Source organism: Montipora capricornis, chromosome 10 (assembly GCF_036669925.1).
Source record: "Montipora capricornis isolate CH-2021 chromosome 10, ASM3666992v2, whole genome shotgun sequence".
Taxonomy (NCBI): domain Eukaryota; kingdom Metazoa; phylum Cnidaria; class Anthozoa; order Scleractinia; family Acroporidae; genus Montipora; species Montipora capricornis.
The window spans coordinates 25,966,804-25,986,123 of NC_090892.1; the positions used below are offsets into that span (position 1 = coordinate 25,966,804).

General features: G+C 38.0%; 1 protein-coding gene across 2 annotated transcripts in view; it reads right to left on the bottom strand.

Moving 5' to 3' along the window:
• LOC138019144 (splicing factor 3B subunit 3-like) overlaps positions 1-19,320 on the bottom strand; it is a 44,620-nt gene that overhangs the window by 15,722 nt on the left and 9,578 nt on the right. For both annotated transcript variants that reach the window (XM_068865815.1, XM_068865817.1), the window contains exons 5-22: positions 17,391-17,563; positions 14,868-15,122; positions 14,114-14,176; positions 12,340-12,414; positions 11,567-11,670; positions 10,644-10,809; positions 10,374-10,469; positions 7,807-7,879; positions 6,998-7,149; positions 6,443-6,547; positions 5,493-5,543; positions 4,370-4,660; positions 3,726-3,790; positions 3,222-3,279; positions 2,879-3,033; positions 2,279-2,453; positions 1,221-1,376; positions 319-368 (exon numbers count right to left, since the gene is read on the bottom strand). In XM_068865815.1, the coding sequence (XP_068721916.1) occupies positions 319-368; positions 1,221-1,376; positions 2,279-2,453; positions 2,879-3,033; positions 3,222-3,279; positions 3,726-3,790; positions 4,370-4,660; positions 5,493-5,543; positions 6,443-6,547; positions 6,998-7,149; positions 7,807-7,879; positions 10,374-10,469; positions 10,644-10,809; positions 11,567-11,670; positions 12,340-12,414; positions 14,114-14,176; positions 14,868-15,122; positions 17,391-17,563 (2,263 nt within the window). The remainder of the gene's footprint in view (positions 1-318; positions 369-1,220; positions 1,377-2,278; positions 2,454-2,878; positions 3,034-3,221; positions 3,280-3,725; positions 3,791-4,369; positions 4,661-5,492; positions 5,544-6,442; positions 6,548-6,997; positions 7,150-7,806; positions 7,880-10,373; positions 10,470-10,643; positions 10,810-11,566; positions 11,671-12,339; positions 12,415-14,113; positions 14,177-14,867; positions 15,123-17,390; positions 17,564-19,320) is intronic.

Consider the following 19,320-nt stretch of genomic DNA (forward strand, 5'->3'; position numbering starts at 1 on the left):
AAAAAAAATGAACAAATTACTAAATTCTGTGAGCCTATTAAAGTTGTATAAACATGCCAAATAACGAAGAGAGAATCTGACTTCTGCTATTCGATCGCTTTTTCTCATCTTCATGCAGCACGCTGCATCGCGTAAAATATTGGGCTTAATCCACATATAACCACTAAGTCCACCTCTTAATTGTTTCGTAAAGGTCGAGTCAGAACGCGCGAAAACAGCATTTCTGTAAGTTTCATTTAATCATCTCCCCCTCCTCAACACCATCTAGTCCCACCTTCAAAACTGGCGAAAACACACGTGCACGATATCAACACAAACCTGACAGCAGATTCATTTTGTTCCAGTCGAACTGCGTCAACAGTTTCACCCTGAAAAAATAAAGGAATGTTTTCATGTAATAGCAGAAAAAAAAAAGCTTTGATTTAATAATAAGGAACTGAAGCGAAAGCATTTTTGTAAAACGGAGGGCAAACGGATCTGAAACGTTTCCTCTTTTACCCTGCCGTGAAACCACCACATTTGCCCACCAAAGTGTCTTCACTCCTATAGCAACAATTCAATTGAGAATCTGGGCGAAATCGTCTACCCAAACTAACAGCAACAGACACTATCGTTTGCCTGCCGTGGTTCTATGAAAAACGCATCAGCTTGAGCTCCCACAGTGGGAGGGAGCCCACGAGCCGACGGGTACAATAACACACTGCAACTCACAAGGCTTAACGAGAACAAGTAACCATTTACTTGCACTCCTCTCTTCCACACCCCTGCAACTTAGAAGTAGCACTACTTTTTTGTCTTTCTAGTGCCGATTTAAAAAAGAAAAACACCTCAAGACAGTAGCGCTGCGCTTATAAAGAAATATGGAATTTGATGCATTTATCGCTCGAGTTTGATGCCTGGTCACAGTTGCGCTACAACCACTCATCCTTGTCAAAGTTTAAGCCCCTGAGGCAATCGGCAAATCAAAAACTAAGAGAAACTCCACACATTTGAAACGTCTTACGCATAACCACTCCAAGTGACTTTTGTCCAAAGGTTGCTCGTGGAAATAGCCGCCAGAGTGCTTATGCGTTCGGCTTTCGTTTATTTTAGTTGTCTCCAACACTGTTTGCACAGAGAAAAGGTAAAATAACAAAACAAAAAGGAACATAAACACACAAAGCAATTAATGATGGCGACAATTGTAAATACGCGGGGAAAAAGCTGTCTTTGATGTTTACCTTGATGGGATCAATCATTCTCAAAAGAGAGGCCCACATCGCGGGGCCGGCCTTTGGCGCGCCAAACTGCTGTTCAGATAGATCTTCGTTGAGAAACTCCGCCGCCATTTGTGCAGCAAGCTCCTTTTCGTCATCGCCTGCTGCTTCAACCATTTCCTGCGTTAAAACATTAATTAAAACATTAAAACATTAATTAATTAATTATAAATAAAAAAAAACAGGCATGGAATAATTTTAAGAGCATGACGACATCATAGGCACCGTTCAGTAAACTAAACGATACGATTTCGTCATACCGCTGGATAGAAGTGGAAAGCTTTGTATGAAATATTGGCCGAAACGACACGAGAAAGATCCTTTGCCTAAACCAACATTCTCGCAGTGAAGTAAAAACGACTATTGACTGTTATGGACGTTTCGCGGGTTAATCCTGGCATGGATTTAAATGAAGGAAATCCGCAGCGAGTTCCGTTTTCTTTCATAGGCAATCCGAAAATATGGATTTTCCTGTAACCTCAGCTTAGTCCGGTCAATAAAAACAGAACTTTATTTTCGCTAGCCTGCGAAGGCAGACGTATTTCCGGCGGCCGGAAATACGTCTGCGTTCGCAGGCTATATTTTCGCACGATAATGTTCAAAGCTGATTAGCTTATGGGGTCGCGCACACATGAAATAGAATCAAATTAATACATATCAAATCATATTGGTTTTTTGTGCATGAAGAAGGAAAAACCTCTCGGAGAAGAGTAAAGAACCAACAAACTCAACCCACATTTGACGCCGGATCTGAGACTCGAACCCGGGCCACATCGGTGGGAGGCGCCATCTCTGCTCCCTTTTGAATAACGGAAGTAGGGATGCGTTCGAGTGGGGAATTAAATTTTGGTATTTTACTCTCCCACCGACACAGCACCACAGTTTCTTTAGAAGCTAGAAATTTGTAAGATTGGTTACGCGAGCCGTTGGCTCCAGAGCAACCTTCTTCCATCCGTTCCACCCTTCCTGATCTCGCTTGTAGTTAAAACCGGTTTTCGTTCGAAGACTGTTATGTTACAAACCTCGGCAATTTGCTGTTTTTTCTCCTCCCTGACAGTGTCCGTGAAAGCATTGTGATCGCTTTCTATGATGAGCAAACTGTTACTCCGAGGGTGGATGACGAATTTTCGAGGCGTGTAGCGTAGTGGAGTGGCAACTTGGTTAAACACAGCACCGAGCTTTTCGAGAGCCAAAATCCTAAAATAAAGGTAGTTCAAAAGTTAAAGCCAATTTTATTTGCAAAAAAAAAAAAAAGAAAATGCTCGAAGGATAACACCAATTTCTATAACAGAGCTAACGGATATTATTTTGCACCAAATTTAGCTGAAACAAAACGGTGATAGTCACAAGGAAACGTTGCGCTTTTGCAACGTTGGCTGGGTAGTCCTTTTGTTTCAACAGAAGGTAATACGAAGTGCCAGTTTTCATACCCATGTAAACCATGTGAGCGTTAGCCCTACTAATGGAATTGGGCCCACACATGAACCCAGGACCTCCACGTTAGATCTCCGCTGCTCTATACCGACTGAGCTACAAGGTCAGACGGGAGCAGACCGTGGGAATTTACAACGTCAATTTCACGGCAATGAATATGTACAAGTACAAGGAAGGGACCGTCATACCTTAACGTGTTTGCAGAGATGGCCACAATTCCCTCAGGACACTGCTCAGATGAGAAACTCGACGCATACTCCAGAGTTTCGTATGATAACGGAGTGAGGTGAAAACGGGACTGATACGAGTAACTTAACCATGAACGACTTGACATCGCAAGAACCTGACAAAAAAGAATATTACGAGGTTCATGTCAACCAAAGAACGCAAAAGGAGGGGTAAAAGCGCCACCACCGATAATCTGATGTTCTTGGGCTATGTGCATGCACAACCTTCTAGAGGTTTGTATCGACATCATAAAAACTGCGCTTTTACGACAATTTTTACAGTATTTAACATAAAAATACTTACAGCATCAGAGCCGTGCATTCGAACTTTAAACAGCTTGACAGCTTTGGAGCCAAGGTATCTGGTAAAGACATGCAAGATGTCGTGCATAGTTAACATGAACAGCAAAGAAAACCATTGCTCTAGATAAAGCTTTACAATATTTTTACAAGTTTACAACTCTCTACAAATATACATGTAACTTCAGCTCTAACGCTAACGCTGGGTTCCTGCACGTTACCATGGTATCTAAACGGTTTTAACGCCGACCTTGCTACGAACGGAACAACTCAATCGAGTAAGTCTTCACAAATATAACAAGCGGGCATGTTTCTAGCGAAAAAAAGCAAACCGTTGCAAAGAAAAGCGTTCATATCTCAGATGACTTTTTTAACACAACAAGGCAACCTTTTTCTTTTCTCAGGGCACGAAACATGAATCCCGTAACGTCATTTGAAAACGCACATTTCATTGTTCATGTTCGTTTACTTGCTTTGTTTCTATTTGCGAAGCATTTTTCTACCATACCTTGTTCTCGTATCGGACAAATCTCCAGTTACCATATCCAATACTGTTCTTAGAAGCACACCATTCTATTAAGCAAGAAGATATTGACCAATTTAGTATTTTTACGCATGCTAATTGCATTGTTATATAAAGCTACGGTTGAACTTCGCCATTATCTAGCGCAATTCATAGTTTCCACAATATTGCGTGTGACCAAGCCAGAGTATTGTGCCCCGTCGAGATGCCAATGAACTTCACCGTTTGACACTTTACTTGGTAGTTTGAAACACCACGGAGGCAAACTGTCGAATTCATTTCGATAAAGATACGGAACAATTTGACGTGCATGGAGCAAATTTAACGCTTTGCAACGTGTGAAAGGAGGTCATAAAATAAAAGTGTTTAAAATCTGAGCTCCATCAAAAGTGATGAAGTCATGCATATCCGTGCACTCAAATTAAAAAGTTAACACATGATTTAAGGCATCCCTACATAATATTATACGTGTAAGATTTCTTTTTTCCAGTTGAAGCTAACTGTTTCATAAGACCCTTACTTCCTTGTATCATTTTGTTTGTATTATCGCTTCTGAAGCAACCTTAGTCGGGCGGCCTAGTCACCTTAGAGAATATCCGGCGATCAACAAGACATAAATCTCAACTCACAGATAATCCAATATTAAGGAAAAGTCCTCCCAATCGGCCAGATTCACTCTCCAATCCACCCATAGCCATTTCCACAATACACAGTGATTCTGGTGTGGCGGGTAGAGCTTGCATACTGAGTGGCTGCAGACAGTCTTGCGGGTCAAGGGATATCACTCGCACGGTATTGTCATTAAGACCAATGGCAAGAAACCTTGAGCGCTGTTCTCCCGCGGGTACTGTCCCGAGAGCCATGCACTGCACGTCTGAGGACATCTCCTTCCGTTCTGTGTACTCGTTGAGTTGGCCAGACTGAGACAAAATAAGATGTGAACATCTACCAAAGGTTGTACAATACATAATTATGATGACGATAATAATAATAATAACAACAACAACAACAACAACAATAACAATAATAATAATCATAATTAATGAGAGAGACAGCCGAAAGTAAGTAGGGAAAAGAAATCTAAGAAATTGACAGTTAATCTGTTTAATTCCCTTATCGACAGTAATATTCAACAAACCTCCTTTTCCTCAATACTTTATCAAAACCTATCAGACTTTCAGTTAGTTGAATAGTCAATAGACTTCTGAATTAAATAAAAGTTACAGAAAGAAAACAAATGGCACATTTTTTTACCAAATCTGTGAAATCTTGATATTTGACTGAACATTCCGTAATTTGGACAAAGAACAAAAAATAAGCACGGGTCAACTTCGCATTACACAACTACTTACTAGCCGTCCACGCTTAAAGACTGGCCATGCATTGTATCAGACAGAACTCTCACTTATGTTGAATTTATCACTCATAATCCAACACAAATTTATCCGACAGCCTCAATTACTTCGCATCACGATTCAACCATTTAATAAAATGCCATGCATTCATACAAGACAGCCGGATAACTCTGTTGCCATGTCTTCGACTACTACGATCGGAATCTTTCCATATGAAGAATCCAATTTGTCATCTTCTACGTACTAGAATATGTCAATTTTTTTTTAATGTGGCCTTTTAAGAGTACTATTAACAGATGGAGAAAATTAATTAATTAACCAATCAATAACTCATGCAGTTGATTAGTTAATCAATTACTCTTCGTGACGGCATTATGCGACGATGTCTTTTCCTTACCGGGTCCATTTCAAAATAAACAATTTCTCCCCCAGTTAACGCAATCACAACCTGAAATGAAATTCATTTCATCATGATTAGTGTTATCAACATGACAATATTGTCGCCGGAATCCTTTCCAGTACCTGGGAATTTCTGCTAATTACATCGCCTAAGAGCAACATTGAAAATATTCAATTGTAAATCCCTTTTACATATACACAAACAACATAAGAAGTTGTGCGGTTTATGCACTAACATGGCCATTGTCGAGCAACTGAATAAAGAAAAGGTGTTGATTGTTGGTCGGGAAAACCAAAAGACGAGGGCCTAGTCCTCAGAAGATAATCTGGAAAGACCTTTGCAGCTCATTTTACCAAAGCTACGCTTATTAACTTTTCTTCCGCAGTATACAGCGGACCTCTAAAGAGCGTTATCTTAGATAAACATTACAGATGCATTCATTTTATTCGGACGTTTAGGAAGTTCGCGTGTTAAAGCCTCGGTTTGGCTTAATGTTCTTCCCTTGCAAACAGCGTTTTAAACCACAATCTGCAGGAGCAAAGTTATAGGTATTTGCGCTGCTTTCCAGGTTTTCACTCTTAGGGTTTCAACTTCAATACGGTGGAGAAAAAATTTGCCAATTGGAAAACTTACAAACGTTTGCATGAACAGTGATAAGTGCTGACGCCTCAGTGCGTGTAAATACTGCGAGGTTTCATGTGGAGATTCCGCGTTCTTATTTGAACAAAATCACAATCAATATGCTAGGGCCTTTCTTTCCTACACCGAAAAGCTTGAATTGATATCTTTATATTGGTGATGCGTCTTCTCCCTAACCTGTTCCGTCTCTAACGAGTTTCTTCAAGTCAAAACAATTGCATCGAAATGACGCAGTGTCTGATGCTACCGACCGCAGTAGCATTTCCCTACACACTACACTACAGCACAAGCAACGACACTGCTCCTACCTGTCTCTCATTCACAGCACATTTGACGATGGTTTTCTTTCCAGGCGTTTTCCATTCGTTTACACGCTTGTCAGCTCTAATGTGACGAATACCATCGGTGTAAACCTACAGGTAAACACAGGCACGAAGTTAAAGCAACCCAAACACAAACCCTTTGCACCTACAACTGGTGCAAACAGAAATGGGTAAAACACTGTAGCAACTGGTTAAAAAGAGCAAGGATGAATTATGGCTTATACCTAACATGTACGTAAAATGTGGGTATAAATTGATATCTTCTTTTATGTTCAAATGATAAAAGCCGCGTAAAGCAACTAACATCAAACACTTCCTTGTTTTGATTGGAGCAGACAAAGATTACAGAGAGGAAAACTATTCAACGCGAAAGAGGCCCTTGTTTCTTTTGCGTTCACATTTCGTACAGCTATTTTTCTCTCGTTAGCATTAATTTTTGCGTCATTTCTCAATGGACTACGCGAAAATGAAAATGCTCACAGTGTAACTCTGAAAGGGGGAGAGCTTATGACATCACAAGCATTCTCAGATGTACATTACCTGTAAAAGTGCATCTTCACCCAGCTGTGAACAGGACAGGGTTGGTGTGGTACCCAGAAAACCGCTATCAGTAACCTCTTCAACTGTTTCCCCAATGGACAAAACCAGCGTAGCGTTAATAAAGGACACCACAATGTACGAATCGTATTCATCTGTAAAGGGAAGCGTAGGTCAACATTTTAGTTCTGTAATTCCGTGAGACTCATTAAGAATACTTGAAAATAAGTATTAAACTTTTCCCTCAATCTTCAAATCCTGAAAAGAGTTTTCCAAGGTCACTGCTGGAAGGCAACCAAGGCGCTGAGCATGCTCGGGTACCTACATATACATGAAGCTATCCCACACGCTGCAAGCTTGCAATACACCGCCATGTGTAAACTTAAGCTTATATACCACAGGGAATGCCTCCATTTAAAATAAAATCAGGCCTAGAGAGCAAAAATCAAAACAGGCATTGTTGCCATTGAAAATAGAACTGGAAACATGTGCATGGGTTTGAAAGTTGCAAAGAAATTACGGCCCCTGACATGGTGAATAAAGCATTACGTACAGTAGTTTGATATTGCAAGTTGAACAACGGAAAAAAATCAAATCAGTGGTCATGAATTACTTTTGTTTTGGGTATATGGCAAAACCTATCATGATGGGGTTCCCTAGTTCATTCCTGTCCTCTCCTTGCGAACTGAGGAGAGCAAATGAAGGAGTGCTAGCGGCAACTACTACATGGCCCCATCTCGGCGAACAATATCCACTGAGTTCATTTTTGCAGGAAATTTTTCATTTTGTATCTTGATCCAACTTGAACTCACCTTGTGTATGCGTCTTCACTGTCCAAACAGCATTAGGGTTTCCAGGAAGTTCAGATACGGCCATTTCAGATACCTATAAAGGGAACACATTTTCATTTTATTTTATGACAATTCCCTTTCTAACAAAAAGTCTCAACATTAACTTCTCAAGGTTGGATATCACACCCCAGGTGCTCTAGAGGAACTTCATTTATTTATTTACTTATTTATTTATTTATTTATTTATTTATTTTAAGGCCACGTGTATTTAGGACTGGGGCAGTAATTGGGTGGCACCGTGTACAAAAATAAATCAAATCAATTGATAGCATCTTGAGGTGAGGGGAAAACCACGTGGAGTACCCGGAGAGAAACCTCTTGGTGCAGAGTAGAGAACCAGTAAACTCAACCTACATACGGCATTAAGTCTGGGAATAGAAGCCAGGCCACATTGGTGGGAGGCAAATGCTCTCACCACTGTGCCAGCCCTGCTCCCATCCCTGATGTGCTCACTTTTCTAATAGTATAAACAAATATTAATAAACATGATACACAAGTATCCAGTATGCTTCAACTTCTTATCAGCAAACTAATGTCTTGAGTACAAGGAAGTACGTTGAGTACGTTTTTGCAAACGTTGGCAGTGTAGCACTTATATTTCAACAGACAGAGAAAGACTCTGATCAGGGTGGGAATTGAACCCACGACCTTCGGGATAGATCACCGCTGCTCTACCGACTGAGCTACAAGGTCAGACGGGAGCAAGTTTCTGTCCTTGTGTGGGCCCATTTCCATTAGTAGGGCTAACGCTCACATGGTTCATATGGGGTAGAAAACTAGCACTTCACATTACACTCTAATCAGTTAAGTCTGTTCAAATAATTATAAAGTGCTACACGGCCAACGTTTGCAAAAACCTAACCCTTCCATATACTTGTACATGTTCATTGCCGTGACTTGAACATCTTCAGTTCCCACGGACTGCTCCCGTCTGACCTTGTACCTCAGTCGGTAGAGCAGAGGTGATCTAACACCAAGGTCGTGGCTTCAATTCCCACCCTGGTCAGAGTTTTTCTGTGTCCTTTCGTGGGCCCATTTCCATTAGTAGGGCTAACGATCACATGGTTGATATGGAGTAGAAAACTAGCACTTCACATTACACTTTAACCAGTTAAGTCTAATGTATTGAGTGCCGTGGATAGATTATGACCATCTATTATATAGAGAAGCGAATGTGAGAATGATATAAACACATGAGAAATGAAATGATGGTAGAACCAACTGGGATCTCGGAAAAAATCCGAGCCCCAGATGGGATTCGAACCCACGACCCTCCGTGATCTAGTCGGATGCTCTAACCACTGAGCTACTCCTCTAAATCCAAGCCCCACATTTCACCCTTGCTCGCCATGGAGTCTCCAGTAGCTCAGTGGTTAGAGCATCTGACTAGATCACGGCGGGTCGTGAGTTCGAATCCCATCTGGGGCTCGGATTTTTTCCGAGATCCCAGTTGGTTCTACCATCATTTCATTTCTCATGCATTATATAGATACTGATGAAATACCAGGATTTCTCCTTTTACTAAAAATCATCTCTTCACCACTTGCAGTGAACATATCATTTTTATCTTTCACAAGTGAGAATACAGGTGTCATCATGGTAATGAACACGATTAGCCAATAAAACGCGAGCTTCCTCTTCATTGTAAGATACTTCTGTGCTTTAATACAATTCTTCTCTACTACATCAAACATTTTTATTGCAAAATTTTACATGATTTGTTTTTCATGTTACACAACATGCATGTTTTAGAGGTTGGTGACCACTTTTCATCATTTCAAAAATGAGTAAAACAAGTTGTTTTAAATCTAGACATTTCATCAATATCTATATAATTAACAGAACATAATTTACATGGCCGCTTGGAGATATGAATTGGATCCTCTCCTTCTGAAAGTATCTCTCACTCGTTCGCTTTGCTCACTCTTGAGAGATACTTTAGCACTCGAAGATAAAATTCAGATCCCCGCGCGACCATGACATAATATCCTCTAAGTAATAGGCCATTTTCGAAATATCAAATACGTATTCAGCTTGATAGTGAGGCAGTGAGGACAAAAACCATAGAAACAAGTTGGAATGAATGTGGAAAATATTTGCATAATTTATCATCCACTTTCCTTTGCCTTTGTCCTCTAAACATCTCTTTCGCGCTGAATTTTAATACATCAAAAGAGGCCTATTAACCAAAGCTAATATTAATGAAAAAATCTCTATGGGATAAAAATAAAGAAAGGAACATAATGGGCATTTAAGAGCCTGTAAGAATGACAAAGGAAAAACATTTTCCAAAGTCATTTTTTTCGCTATTTATTTTCCGAATTCCTGCCCAATTGCAAAGAGATAAACACACAAAGCTAAGATATAATTACGCTATTCATGCAACTTGTGTCACACAAAAAATAATGTTTACTAATTGCAGCAAAACCATTCCTGTTTGAAAGGACATTGATTTTCACTAAGTTCACTAAATAAATATTGATTTTGCTGGCAGTCTCAGTTTCATACTGAGAACAAAAGGTTCTTACCTCTAGACCATGCCTCAGAACTCTCAAGGAGGAACGAGGACCCCTTCCACATGCAGCATACAACTGCGGTGTATCTTCATTGGCTAGATCAGCTATCTAAGAGCACAAATGTAATGTGAACACGTTATCAACAACACTACTACAAGTCCAAGAAAACCAAATTTTCATTAAAACCACAGTGTACATTACACTTTGTTCAAATAAATTTCCAACCCTGAGCTTAACAAGTTACTTTAGAAACCAAGGAGACATTTACTTTTCAATCTGTACCTGGCATGACATAACAGGTGCTAAACTCTCCATCTCATCCACAAGCACCAAATTCTTAAGGCCTCTAGGAGCAAAGAAGAAAGTGGTCCCCTCTTCAAGCTCCATTGCACTGGAAAACTCAGGCTCATCATCATCATCACCAAGATGGGCAATTTGATATAAGTAACTGTGATGAAAAGGACAAATGCATCATCATGCACCTTATTGAATATTCCAAACTGGATGCAATTTTTCTACAGCGGTTCTTGATCTAAATATTAGTTCTTGTTACCTTAGCTAGTCAAAACTGATATCAGAGGCAAAACAGCAGCGGTAATATTTTTTAAAGTTTAGTAAAGTTGAGGAACAGAATGGAGAGCAGAAGAGCAATACCAATATTGGTTTTTTTTTTTGCTGTTAAAAGAATTATTTTTAATTCTTAAATTGCACTAATGGTTTTTTTTTGCTGTTAAAAGAATTATTTTTAATTCTTAAATTGCACTAAACAGGCCAGTGTTTTGAAACCACCTCTTTATTTTTACTTCAAAAAAGTACAAAGATATAAGGCAATTTGATTTTGTCAAAAATCAAACAAACCAAACATAATGAGACTGAAGCAATAAACTGCTAGCAAATGACCACACCTTTTGAGAACAAAGGGTCTGTTTATTTTCCAAACATTTTCTTTACAGTAATAATTATTAATCCTTTGAGTAGTGTCCTCAATGTTACACATGCTTGTACTTGTATTATTATGTTACCAGTTAATTTTTTTCTCCTTTGTGTAAACTAAAATCCTCCAAGGAAACAGCATTAGGTTGAAAAGACTTTTTCAGATCTAATTACATTTGGCACTGCAATGTACATGTGTACAGGACAGTGTATACACAATTATTATTGCCACAGGTTATGAAAGAATGTAAGGAAAATAATTCAGTTCTTACTGGTTTCCAAATTCAGAGGCTGCAAACAGAAAGCCAGTTTTTAGAACACACATGGCAGCAGATACTGGCACAGTGTCAAAGTACTTCATGCGGATTTCAGTTACCTAAAACCAACAAATAATTATAAGCATGCACAGACGAAAAAAAAAGAAGGAAATATCCAACATTAATTTTTGTTATCAGAGTCAGTACACAAGTTAGTTGGCAAATGGAAGGAGTGATTATTGTGATGATTGTGCTCTAACATAATTAAATTCATCCAATCATCAGCCTAAAGTTGCAGACAGACTTAGATTCTTAGTTTTCATGAAATCAGAAGTCATATTGCGACACCAACATGGCTGACATTTCTTAGTTTTGGGACACCAACATGGACAATGTGACCTCTCCAAAAACCACAGATTTTGCTGGTACCAGTACACATAGCTGCCCAAATTACATAACTACAATGATGTATATTTAGTGCTGTAATTCCAGAGCCAGTTACTACTGTACATCCACCACTGTATTGCACTGAACACTCCAAAAAAACAACAAGACCCAGGTAACTCTACCAGAATGGGTAAAGCTTAGTCGACAAATTAACGTTGAAGACGTAACAGCTCTATCGTATGTTATCTACGCATCTTCCGAGGTGGTTGATATGTGACACATATATATGTATGTTGAGGTCCTTTTGAGGCTAAGCATGGAAATGATATTTACAAAGTTCTACAGGGTGAGCATTAGCTCAACATTTGCCCTATTTTAAAGTTATCAAAATATGTACTTACCATGTCCTCATCAACTTCCATAGTAATTTTGAAAATATCTCCTTGTTCCGTTTGCATCAGAAAGAAGAACATAGACTAGACAGCAAAAGAACATTGAAAACATACTGTAAATATATGTGTAAAACATGCAAATATTATCAAAATTCAAACAATTAATAATATAATTATACAGAAAAAATTAATTGCAACTTTTTTACACTTCAAACTTCTGCATCGTTAATTAATTAATTCCTGCGTGAAGTATAAAAAAATGTGAAAATACAAACAAACAAACAAAAAAGACATGCAGGTGTATGCGCATTGCACTGTTCCTTGTAATCTTAACAATGTAATAACAAAGGACACTGCTTAAAGAGATGCAGCCAAAAGCATATATGGGAACTGCTACATGCAAAGATGATAAGGTAGGATGGGCATTGTGCCACTGTATGGAAATACATGTACAGGCAAACAGCAGTTTAGGTGGCTACAGTTTTCTAAGGACCACACCTGAAAATTTCAGGATTTCCTCAGCGAGAAAAATAATCATGTATAGAAATAAGTAGCTAAATCTGTCAGACAGGTTTTTCACAAATAGCAAAAACGTTGATTTTTGTCTACTTTGATAATAACTGAAAAACTGTCCGATACATTTTTTTTTAATGTTGACAGTTTCGTCTTCATATTGTTTACTAATTCCCAACTTTAATCCTAGTTATGTGGCTAGTTTTCAAGAAAAAGGCTTATGAAATGTCTAGTTTCCAGTCCCCCCTTCAGGAGCTCAGTCACTATACACATATTTCGCATTTTCACCTGATTTGCACTATTTGTTCGGTAAAGCTCTGTCTTTAAATCAGCCCTTTTGTAAAAACCAAAAGAAATCTATAAAATGCTATTTTATGATAGAGATTTTGGTGTTGATGATGCCTCATTTAATCTGATAACCTGTTTTTGTTATCATTATTTTATAATTTATTCTGATCTTATCAGAGATTCTGCCTGTGATATTCTTTCAAATGTAGCATCACATCCTCAAAAAAATAATTCCAACAAAATAGTGAATTTCATGAAAATTTGTTTCTCGCTGTAACAAAGAACCAGGCTACTTGCAAACAAATTTGAAGGACACTAAAAATGGACTTGGTGCATGTAATATGTTGCAAAATAGCGTATGCTAAATTTGTTGCTGAATTCTTAACTAAAAGGATATGAAACGTTTCCTAAAAAATGTATCCCAGATCACATGAAATGACAGCTACATGTAAATGAAGCTGCTTCCCAACTTTCTTGGGAAGGAGACATGCCCCCTGATCCACTCTGTCACCCAAATCAGGGGTTTCAATAGAAGCCGTTTACTGGCGGTATACTGCCGCCCTGCTTTGCCTCACACCGCCGGCTAGTTTGCCTTGATTTTCACTAAAAATGCTATCATAAACTTGTCAAACTGCCGCCTTCAATGGGCTATCATGGACGGCTATTTCAGAAGTTATTGAAACCCCTGCCAAATGCATGCTATTGTGTGCAAACTGGAATGAAAGCTACCTAGTTTATTGCAATCCGATGGCTACTCGTAGGAGCGACAACCCTGGTGAAGCCTTTTGTGCTAATAGGTACTGACCTGTTCATTCTAGTTCAGGTCAGTTACATGTACATGCATGACTGTTTTATTTACTCCTCAATGTACATGAACAAAACAAGCATGATGATGATGATGATGACCATGGAGTGGCAAAAACCAGCTTTTAATGTGCAGTCATGAAATAAATGTACAATGACATGATAACAACATTTTTACCTTTGTCTTGTGAGTAGCACCGCATACAAAGATCATTCCTCGCTCTGGGTCATCCAGATCATACTGACAATTAAGAAATAATCATGTATTTGATAATCTTGATTAAGTAACATAATTGGTTGATTGCACTATACTTGAGGTATAAATGTAAGAATGAGAACAATACATTAACTGTACAAAAGAGCATGACAAGAATAATCATCACGATCACAGCAATACACACAACTTTAAGTAACATACATGATAACTTAGTTATTAAATGAGTTGTTTTATATACATTATGTTAAATGTACATGTATCCACTGTGTAGTATAAATATTACATTAATTAAGTGATATTCACTGTTGACACACATCAAAGTAAATTTGATGTTCAAATTTTCCAACCACTGAACAAAAGACAAAATTATCTCAACAGCTAATAAAACCCTAGTCGGAACATGAATACGACTGATTAATGTCACACCAAACATCCCTAAAAGCTCTGACCTTGTAACCACTATTTTGTTCACAAATGGCTGCTTATGATCACTGTAATAGTGTAACCATTACCTTTCTCTTGAAAACAGCAACTTCACAGAAGGATAATATGATTTTCAGTTGCACTATATATATCATTAACTATATGTATTGTACCACAGATTAACTGGTGTGAGCCAATTTGATTGAGAAAGTTAAAACAATTGTCAGTTATTATTGAGCCCTAATACATAATAAAGGAAATTCATGAAAGAGAATACAAGTGGATAACCAACCTTTCTCCGTGGGATGGGCATTCGAATGTCAGGCTGATCACCAAAGTTCTTGTAAGTGATGTAATTTTCAGAGCAGACCAGTACACCACTAGGGCCATCATTTCCCCCAGGAACAGAAATAAGCAAGTTGCCATGCTCTTCAAGAGGTTCACTGTATTTGCGCACCACATGGTTTAAACCCAGATCTAACTCATAAAACGTCAGGGTCTGCTGTGTGGTGTGGACTGCTTCCCCAGTTGGATCAGAATCTGCATCCTACGGCATGTTAAAATTAAACCACTGAGTCAAAAAATAATACTAAAAAACATGATGCATGACCTGTGCCTCTCCTAGAAGAAACAAATGTGCATGTATAAACAAGCATATAATAATTACTGGTATTGTCTTTTTTGTTATGATAAATTAATAGCTGCCAGAAGTTGCATTTAGAAATCATAATTTTGTTTTTTTCTAAAAATACACATTATATGCTTGCTTTTATTCTGACATGCGCACATATTTTTAAACTCTGAACTCGCTTATTACATGTATATTACCGGGCTTTACCTTACTTTTCAGTGAAGAATGCCAAACATCAATCAACAGACATTTGGTGCAAGTTGACCACCAATTTTTCCAGCAATTACCAGTACAATTCCCATTGTAGTCATGATCAACAGTAATCTTACTTCCACAACAGAGAAAGCAATAAGCTAATTCATATTCGCACATACACATATGCACACAGGTCAATGAGCACAACCATAGGGTCTTACACGTGTAATATAGGAGTTTCACTCATATAATTATTTTGGTTCGCTTATCTTTGAGCTGCACTGAAATGGGTGAGGAAGTGCTAGGAATAATAGAACTGCGAAGACAGACAAAGCCCTAAGTTAGAGTGCATGTTTACTGTATAAAGGGTACAGTATTAATTAATCAAAGAGAGTTACGATACTTCTGCAGTGGTCATCTCCTCTCCTCCTGCAATGTACTTACTATAAGAGCCCTGTGGTTTTCATGCTTAATATTGCATTTAGTAATACAACATTGTATGTGCAGCACTGAATCTGTATACTACAGTGTATGTTACTTTTATAATTATAATAATATTTACTGCATTGGAGAAACATCAGTGAATTAAAAAAAAAACAAATGACATCCAGTCATTTGCAGCTTTAATTTATTCACTGGTTTTTAGCAATAATATTTAAAATTTCTGTTAGTGGTGATTTAGTATGATTACACATACTGTAAACAAGTAATAACAACCCTTTTTTCAGAATACAGAATGATACATGTACTTAACAGAGTGCAACATTAGCCAATATCAAAAAATACCATAACACAGTCTCTTTGTTTGTCCCTCCAAAAATGTGCATATTAAGCATTGTTTTTATTATTTTTTCAAACTTACAATTGTAAGTAAAGAAGGTTCATCAAGGCTGCTGCCTAAGAAAGTTTTTCCAGAGCCCTTTGCACTTCCAGCATTAAAAGTTAGTAGCCCAAGTCACTTTTTAAAGAGGCCAGAATTAATTAATTAAAAGTGAGGATGAATCACCCTCAGTTGTGATAAAGGCTACTTGCCTGCGCTCACAAAATAATAGGGTACCCCAGGCGACCGGGCGATGGTCAGGCAGCAGTCTTGCTCATTTATACAGAGTGTAGTGGTGGGAATCGGTTGAGATTTCACATTCGATCATCAGAAATAATCAGATTGCCCCAACCGATCGATCATCGAATATAATTGGAAAAATCTACATGTACCAATAAGCATTCCACATATTTTTCATCTAAATAGAAGTCAAAGTGGGCCCTTCCTTCACTTGATGAAAACCAAAATATTCCCACACTTTTGACCTGGCGTTTCCAGGATAGCGAAAGATCTCCAACTCGTCCATTTTAGCTGCCATGTTGGACTCGTCAGCAACATGTAAGCGAGGCATGTCTGAGAGAGGACACTGGGAATTGGGGAGAGATTGGGGAGAGCGAAACAAACATTTTCAAGCCAAAACGAACAATTGTTCATCTTGGATCAGAGGTGACATTATCTTCCTCTGGTGATTTGTAAATACATTTGAGATCTATTTCAAAACTTATTTTGGACGGTAGTGATACTACAAACGCAAAACAGTGAGCTTGTAATTTATGTTTTGGTTCAGTTGTTTACGAAATACAAAGCGGCTTAGCATGCCACATCTTTCAAATAAGCGTGAGGTATTTGAAGTGACAACAACACAGCGAACAGGGTACCGCCAGGTAAACACAGGCAATCTTAGATTATATCTGCTGTTGTGACTTAGAATTTAGAGTCCATGAATATAGAAAACTCACACAAGAGTTGAGAATACTTTTGTTTGTCCCCAATAATTTTTTAATTTTTCGTCGTCAATCTATTATTAAAAAATAAAATTCGATTGTCGGGTCGCTTGAACTTTTCGATCAACTTTCGATTATAATCGATCATCGGCCCACCACTAACAGAGTGTATAATTATCTGTTTCAAACTGGCACACACTTGTGCTATTTTAATGCTAATTTTACCTCATAATCCATTTCTAAACAAGCAAACATTGGATTTTCAAAGCCAACATCAACACCAACAACATGATAAACCAGGGTGTGAGACTTGTGGGCTTCAAGTGGGGATGAAATGGTGAGACGAGCTGCAGCATCTCGGTTCAAAATATAAACCAACTTCTGTTTTTCAACAGCACCTGAAGTAAAGTAAAGTAATGTGAAGTAAAGTAAAAGTAAAGTGAACTAAATAATACTTAAGTTAACTCATAACTCCCTATATGATGATACATTTCCTGAGTATCTTAAGGTCAGTTATTATAGCTTGAGATTTTCGATTGCGCCTGTCCTTTCTACTCCGAGAGAATCAGGTACTTTTCAGCAGTTGGCAGCAACTATTTTTAATAAGCTCCCTGCAGCCAATAGAAACATAACTGAGTACAATTCCTTTTGTTATAGTGTGAAGAGAAATTGTTCATGTAAGGAACCTTAAGCAGTAGACAGAATTGTAAAATTAATACATGTATGTACATATTCTATTCTTCATTTTATTTTATTTTGAGTTGATTTATATTGTAGGTATTGTAGATGAAGAACCTCACTTTGTCAGATACTCTGCAATAAACCATTATTATCATTCGATGTATTTTGTCACCACGTGACCTGCAAATAACTGCTTACGAATAAGTGTTTTGCTGCAAATAATATTCTGCTCATGCGCAATTCACGCTCTTGTGAGAAAATGGCAGATTGGTTCCCCGAGCTGTCAGAGAATGATTGGACATCTTAAGTTGATAGAAAGAACAGTGAGAATACTAACAAAGGAACAAAATTTCAACGTATTTCGAAAGTACCTCAAGGAAAGAAAGGTAGACGAAGAGTCACTCGTGTCATCGACACGACAAGTTGGCGAATGCATATGTACTGACGAGATTTTATGCTGAAGCCAGAAAAAGAATGGCGAGCTTTACACCAAATCTTCCCTTCTCGGGATACGCTTTGAAAACTGTGAAATTCTTCAGCTTTGTTGATGCCTAGTGTTATTGAATGTTAGGCTGTAAGTACAATTTGAAGTCAATCAATCAATCAATCAATCACTTTATTTAGTAATGCAGGTTACAGAATGGCAGCCAAAAGGCTGATGTGGACCTACAACGAACTAATAAAATGTGAATCTAAAATAATTTATAAAATCATCCTATAGTACTTAAATATTCAATACGAATCATTAAAATAAGATTCATAGGTAAATAAGTTACGAATTAATCTAAAATTTACATGCAATATAATCAAACTTAAAAATATACAAAATCTCGGTCTTTCATAGCAATCATAGGCGCTTCGAATGATAAGCTATTTATGTTCTGTGATAGCCTACGTATAATGTTTTTAAAACTGTCTTTTTGAATGTTTACATTAAAATTTGTCAGCCTAGCAATAAAATTCCAGATTACAGGTCCTCTATATTGTGCTGATTCCTTTCCCACTTTGTAGTTCACTCTAGGGATTTCAACCTGTAACCCTCCTGTACGTGATGGTCTGTTACCTAACCTCAAATTAAAAGGGGCATATAAGATTTTATCATTTAAAACATCATGCATTAGAAGAAGGAGTCTTCTTTTATATATATATAAGAAATTGGCAACCAATTTAGCTCCTCAAGACTTTTATCCTGGTGGATAACTCGTGCAGCTCTTGCATGAATAGGGTTTAAGGATTCCATAACAGAGTAATTGCAGTTTCCCCACACCACAATACCGTACGATACCGCTGGTACAATAGATTTGAAATAAATTTCCTCCAGCACTTTCACAGGAAGCTTCTTCATTCTTTTTAATGCACCTACTTTCTGTGCAAAAGATTTTTTTACATGGTCTACATGCATTGCCCATGTAAGCCTATTGTCAATGATTAATCCCAAACAAGTAGTGCGATTCACAACATTAATAAAATTATT